Raw genomic sequence first — 7242 nt, 5'->3', positions numbered from 1 at the left:
ACTTCAACACTCCATGAATAGTTATGTAATAAAAGAAGTGCATGTGCAAGCTGCATGCATACGTGTGTGTATGCATGTGTGTGTGTGTCTGTGTGTTTAATGCTTTATTGAAAATTAGATAAGTTTTCTTCAAAATTACATAAATTCAGAGAATGTCTCAGTAATGCCTCTGCAAATGTAAATGTTCGTATAAGGGAGGAGATAAGAGTTATTGAGTGTTTTGTCCCAATATATGTAGTTTGTTCAATTAGATTCTAGAAACATTTTTCCTGAAGCTAGCAAATAAAGTTATTTCTAAAGAGAGAAATATTGCTTTTGTATTGACAAAATATCACAGACTCGACTTTTTCTCCCTCTCTTTCTCTCTCTCTTTCTTTTTTAATTTTTCTCTATTTTTTCTCTTTCAGATTTCCTTTTACATTTCTTGTATCTTGAAGCCAAAAACATGTTACAAGTATATATATTATTGATTGTGACTGTCATGTGTGAAAGTGTTGATTTGACTTACCACGTGAAGGAAGGCAAAAGACCAGGAACTATTGTTGGCGACATCTCATATGAGCGACATTTATTGGACAGTGTTCCACCTCAAGATAATGGTGTTATTACATATAGCCAACTGCATGAAAGTCAAAATGGTGACGTACAGCTGTTCAATGTCTCCAAGACAGGAAAACTATGCACTGCAATGAATTTAGATGCTGAATCTCTCTGTAAATATAATACTGAGTGCTTCAGAATGGTCGAAATTGCTGTGAGACAAGAAGAATACTTTTTGAAAATAATTGAAATAAAAGTAATTATTGATGATGTTAATGATAACAAACCTGAATTTTCACACCATCAAGTAGATCTTCAGTTTTATGAGACTGATGGGAAAGGAACCACAAAATCAATACCAAATGCTATTGATAAAGATGTGAGTGTTTCGAATTCACAGATAACTTATGTACTGAAGAATACAAATGACCCTTTTAAACTCTCCATGTCAAAGAGTGTGATAGGTACATCGAAAAATGAAATAATTCTGAAGCAGGGACTTGATAGAGAAGTAAAAGATTTTTACCTTTTGGAGATTATTGCAAGAGATGGTGGCTCACCACCTAAACAAAGTATTTTAAAAGTACGAGTAACTGTTACAGATGAGAATGATAGTAGGCCTATCTTTACACAGAACATCTACAATGTTTCAATAAACAAGAAAGATAGAAGAGTACAGCCTGTAGCTATTGTGTTAGCAGAAGATAAAGATGTTGGTCAAAATGGCAAAGTTTCTTACAGTTTTAATTCCAAAACACCAGATTCTGTCAAGTCATATTTTGAACTAGATCCTAAAAGTGGCAGAATTTTACCCCACAAAATCTTTCCCTTTGAAAAGAGACAAACCTATAAACTTTTCATTGATGCCACAGATCATGGTAGTCCTCCATTGAGTTCTACAGCAATTGTTCTTATTAATGTGTTAAACCAACAGAATAATGCCCCAAGGATTGATGTGAAATTTGTTTCTAAATCTGATGGAAATGTGGTTACCATATCAGAAGGATTGAAAGTTGGTAGTTTCATTGCTTATGTGAAGGTCACTGATGCTGACAGTGGCCACAATGGAGAAGTTGATTGCATTCTAAATCATGAGAAGTTTATGCTTCAAAGTCTGGGGAAAAATAAATATAAAGTTGTTATCAAAAGTCTTGTTAACAGAGAATTAGAAAGTCACATGGATTTAAGTATTGTCTGTGAAGATAAGGGATTTCCATCCTTAAAGACAGAGAGAAAATTTTCTATTGAAGTGATGGATATCAATGATGTACAACCATACTTTACAAAAAGCACGTTTAAATTCTTAACTTATGAAAATGAAGAACCCAATTTTCCTGTTGGGTTTATCAATGCTACAGATCCTGATTTAGGTCTTGGAGGACAGCTATCATATTCTTTGTTTGATGAGCATGGTTATGTTCTTCCATTTAAGATTTCCAATTTTGGATTTATTACAACAGCTCAATCTTTGGATCATGAAAAACAAGATACATATCAATTTAAGGCTTTAGTGAAAGACAATGGAACTCCCTCCCTTAACAACACTGCAAATGTAGTTGTTGAAATCATGGACAAAAATGACAATGCACCCTATTTCACATTTCCTAGTGTTAGTCCATTTAGTTTAGATGTCCACTACCATCCGCAAACAAAAAGTGAAATCACAGTTCTGAGAGCTTCTGATAGAGACAGTCATGCTAATGCTTTTCTGAGATATGAAATACTTGGAGGCAATGACAAACAGTTATTTACAGTTAACCCTTACACAGGAGTTTTGTCTTTCTCTCGTACAGTGTACCAAAATGATGCTGGATCATATGATTTGAAATTCATTGTCAAAGACAGTGGCACACCAGTTTTAACAGCAACAACTACTTTGTCTTTGACACTAACTGTTAGCAATACAACAGCCAGAATGTACACAGCTGAAGACACAGAATCAGACAACAGAATACATATAAACTTGATGATTATTATAGTAGTAGCAGCAGTGATAGTTTCTGTGGCCATTGTAGTTTCAGTGATAGTATGTGTTGTCCACAGGAAAAACCAGAGAGATGCAAAATATGGTTATGGTGTCAGCACAAATAATGATTTTGTTGGAGAAAGGAGACCATCAGGATATATCTCTGAATCAATGTCATCTCAGTATAATACACCAGTAACCATGATTTCTGATCACAACTCAACAAGAATCTCTCGAACTGTTCAGTCTGGCTACAAGCCAGGGCAAAGTTGGAAAGGATCTTCATCTGGGCTGCATAACCAAGATGTTACACACCAGGTAAATATTTCTTTTATTCTAGTTTTCTTTAGTATTTCCCTAATATTTCAGAAAAACTGCTTTATTAGAAAATATAAACATTTTTTCACATTCAACATGTACTATTTTATATAAATTGCACTATTTTATTTGTTACAGCTTTACTGTTATTGATGGGAATCAGTGGGGCTAATTAAGTGAAACTGGCTGAAAATCCTTATCAACATTCTTCTTTCATTTCACTTTTATTGACTAACAATTATATCAGCCACTTTTCTCATTTATAAGTTGGAAATTTAACAGAAATGAAATTACAGAGATTTGGCAAAGTTAATCTAGTATGAACAGGAGATAATCCAAGACTTTCTGGACAATTACTGTATTAGATGATATTTGTTCAGGGCTTGAAACCATTTCTTAGCATTTAGCTTCCAATAATATATTTTACTTAGTAATCAATGGCTTACCTCCCATCTACTGCCCTCTTTTGTAGGTAATGAATTCATAAGACAAAAATGCCATCATTCAGACCAGGAACATTACATTTTGTCCTAAACAGTCGACTCATTCTGTTAGTACCGTTTCAGTACCATAGTAATTATAATATATAATATTTATAAGTGTGTGTGAGAGTGTGCATTAAATTTATATTTTAAAATATATTAATTTTAAAAAATTTATCTCAAAAAATTGATTTATTAAAAGAATTATATCTTTTAGAAATAATTGCTATTAAAAGTAAAACAAGGTGAAATTAATGAAAATATCCTTCTTTAGTAAAGCTGGGTTTTTTTGGTTTTTTTTTTATAAATTCTTATTTCTGTGAACCAATTGCTTTGTATCCTACCTATATACATTACATTTAAAATTGTCTGTAGTTCTTGTTACAAGTAGCACAAAGCTGTTTGGTTCATTATTTTCTATTATTACCTACTCTTATATTGAATTATATGTTTCAATATATCGGTTCTAACAGATAAGTGTTCAAGAGGCAGCTGTGACAGCTGGTTCTCGTAAGGAAGAACAGCAGCGTATGCTAATGACCTCCGACCACTTCAATGAAATGTTAGCAATATCTTCTCCAACTAACAGTGGTCATGGATCCACAGAAAGAAACACAGTTCACTATGAGACCCTTCCAGGTATGTTTTGAAGATTAATTTTTCAGCTTCTCTGTTATTGAGAAATAATTGAATCAAATATTTTCAGGTTTCAGTTGGTGAGAGAGAAAGAGTTGTTTATTTCTTAGACTTCTTTTAGATCATTTTACCTTTAGTATCTTGAGGATATTTAATGCATCAACAACTTTTAATCACATTTTCTATTCATTATTTCATAATTTCTGTGATGACTGAGAAATTAAATTTTTCCAAATTAATTATTTTATTTTTATAACAAACAAAACTTTATGATTGAAAACAAATAAAGAAAAACCAAAACAAAACGCTAGCAAGTAAGCAAGCTAACAACAAAACTAAACAAAAATCCATTTGTTTGTTTGTTTAAAAAACAAACATTTACATTATGAATGTATTGTACTAAACAGCTCTTGGCTCCTTGTCAGTTAGTCCTGAGTTGATGTTGCAACAAAGTTTCCCTCTCTCTCTCCCTCTCTCTGATATTAGATTCTTTCATTAGAGACATTGTTGAGTAAAACTCTGCCGAGGGAAAAAGATTGTCAAAATTGTTGATTTCATGTCAAATTAACAGCAATTTGTTCGACATTTTCAAGCAACCATGTTAGTCATGACCCTTTAATATGCTACCTAACAATTCAGCTTGTTTATATGATGTTGTCTGTACAAAGGCTCTCTATGTTAACTTACAATTGTTGTCCCTGGTTTGAATGCTGTCTAGATTTTTATTATCTTTTTATTTTAGCCCAACTTTTTATGTATGTATAAATCTTTTCACCGTTGCTGATCATACTCAATACATTTCATTAAGTTCTGTTGAGTACTGTATGCAGGAAATGAACTGCTGAAAATACCACTTACAAAAAGTACTGCAGTTGAGATATATTAATCAAGATTTTGTATGCAATGTTTGGGTTGGAGAAATGAAGATTTCTTTATGTATTGAACCAACAGGGCAGTGGTTCCCAAAAAGAGTGCCATAAGACACTCTCACATCTTAAAGTGCAGTTATATGTGTTAGGGAAATGGTTTCAACTTTTAACACAAGACCAGCAATTTTCAAGACCAGCAATTTTATGGGTGAGGTTAAGTTTATTATATCAACCCCCGTGCTCAACTGGTACTCATTTATCAAGCACAAAACAATGAAAGGCAAAGTTGCTCTTGGTGGAATTTGAGCTCACAACATAAAGAATTGAAAGAAATGAAGCTAAGGGTTTTGTCTGATGTGCTCACAGCTTGCTTCTTTTATGTGTTGTGAACCCTTGCTTCTTTTATTTGTTGTGAAAATATCTGCTGAATGCAGAGATATTTGATTATCTTGACCCCTGTACCTTTCTGGCACTGTATTTAATGACCACGAAAGAGTGATGGGTAACGCTAACCTCAATAAGATTTGAATTTGGAGTGTAAAGCATCCAAAATGAATGCTACAAAGCATTCTGTCTAATGTTCTTATGATTTTTCCAATACACAGTTCTTTTATGCTAAGAAAATAATGAAATTGAGTGGAATTTTCTTCACTCATTAGTAACCATAACAAAACAAGACCTTGTTGTATTAATGATAAATGAGGATATGTTTACATCTAATATTCTAAGCTTAGAGAATGCCACTCAAAATCATCAAGAGCATGCTTTTGTTTTTAATATGTTGGATAAAGATTACACTGGGCAAAATGCTTAGCAGTATTTCATCCATCTTTACATTCTGAGTTCAAATTCTGCTGCGATCAACTTTATCTTTCATCCCTTCTGGTTCAATGGAGGAGGAGGAGAAGGAGGGGAGAACGGGAAAAGGAGGGGAGAAGGGGGAAAGAAAGGGAGGAGAGAAGAGGAGGACAAGGATGAGAACAAAGAGGGAAGGCAGCAGCTAAATATTTAAATACCTTTTTTTTAAGTTCATGCATTGTGTATACCAAAATATTCCTGTTTGCTCTGTTGTGAGTAAAAACAGCATGGAAACCACTGCAATAAAGTATAATATAATTGAGTATCATTCAGCCTCATGGTTCATGATTGTCACAGCATTGCCATTATCATGCTGTGTCCCTAACTGTGGTGCAGAACTCTCATTGATCTGTTATACTAGACTTAGATATAAATAGGTCATGCTAGCAAACATACACTTTTCATCACAAAGCCTGTTTTTATTATTATTTTTTTAATAAAGAGAAAAAAAAAGAAAAAAATTAGGAAGCCTGAAGAATTGATAAGTGTTTCATTTCATTAGCTTGCAGCATTGAGCAAAAATTTACCCATGGCCCTGGAAATAGTTATAAGGAGTCACTCCAGTGTCTCATGCCTAGAATAATGACTACTGGTGACAATTGGTGAAAATGAATGTCAATGAATGGAGGAAAACAAAAAGAAGTTGAATAATTGACTCTGTTTATAATATTTGCATGAAATATGAAATGTAAATGAAAAGAAGAATGAAATGAAAAATAAAAAACAAACAAAACAGTAGAAATGCATTGAAGGAAATTGTTAAAGCTATTTTTACCCCTGTGTTTTGAGTTTATATTTGGCACGATGTTCTAACTTCTTTGTAAAATTTTATAAATAAACAGTTTAATTGATCTGATATTGGATACATCTTGTTGTTGTTGTTTGTTCAATTTGTTCATAAAATGAATCAAGTATTGGCAAAGAAGATCTTAAAACCTCACTGTTAACTCTCAGAAGATGTTTTTTTTTTCTCAAAAATTTTGCTTTATTTTTGAATAAATGTTCCTCACCATAACTGTCAAATACAATAGAAGAATGGATAAAATTGATAACATACATAAAAATATTTCATTTGAAGGATGTTTTCTTTCTGAGTATATTCAGAACTTATACTAAAATAATTGTATCAGTGCCAGATGAAATATACACTCTGTGGAAATTTAGTTTTCTTTTTTGTACATTCCAAGTTCAAATCCTGCCAAGATTCAATCTACTTTTCATCTTTCAAGTTCTTTTATCCTTTCTTTTACTTGTTTCAGTCATTGGTGTGCAGCCATGCTAGGGCACTGCTTTGAAGGGTTTTAGTTGAACAAATTGACCCCTGTACTTATTCTTTTATTTGTTTCAGTCATTTGACTGTGGACATGCTGGAGCACCACCATTGGTGGGGTTTTAGCTGAATAAATTGACCCCAAGACTTATTTTTTAAGCGTAGTACTTATTCTATCAGTCTCTTTTTGTCAAACTGCTAAGTTACATAAACACACCAGCACCAGTTGTCAAGCAGTGATGGAGTGACAAACACAGACACAAAGACACACATATGCATATATGTATATATATATATATATAT

At 32.9% G+C, this 7242-nt stretch overlaps 1 protein-coding gene across 4 annotated transcripts in view; it reads left to right on the top strand.

Moving 5' to 3' along the window:
• LOC106868935 (protocadherin-9) overlaps nucleotides 1-7242 on the top strand; it is a 111919-nt gene that overhangs the window by 82965 nt on the left and 21712 nt on the right. Inside the window, exons 2-4 of one of the 4 annotated variants that reach the window (XR_008265538.1) lie at nucleotides 408-2824; nucleotides 3297-3374; nucleotides 3780-3917. Coding sequence is in view for 3 of the 4 variants with exons in the window: in XM_052973086.1 (XP_052829046.1) it covers nucleotides 446-2824; nucleotides 3780-3945; nucleotides 6172-6275 (2649 nt within the window). In the remaining variant the exon portion in view is untranslated. Of the gene's footprint in view, nucleotides 1-407; nucleotides 2825-3296; nucleotides 3375-3779; nucleotides 3946-6171; nucleotides 6533-7242 lie in introns of those variants that run through there. The other 3 variants (XM_052973086.1, XM_052973085.1, XM_052973087.1) reach the window with 3 other exon arrangements.

The sequence above is a fragment of the Octopus bimaculoides genome, chromosome 14 (genome assembly GCF_001194135.2).
Source record: "Octopus bimaculoides isolate UCB-OBI-ISO-001 chromosome 14, ASM119413v2, whole genome shotgun sequence".
Classification (NCBI taxonomy): domain Eukaryota; kingdom Metazoa; phylum Mollusca; class Cephalopoda; order Octopoda; family Octopodidae; genus Octopus; species Octopus bimaculoides.
The sequence above is the reverse complement of the archived record's forward strand: the minus strand, read 5'-3'. Positions and strand labels throughout refer to the sequence as shown.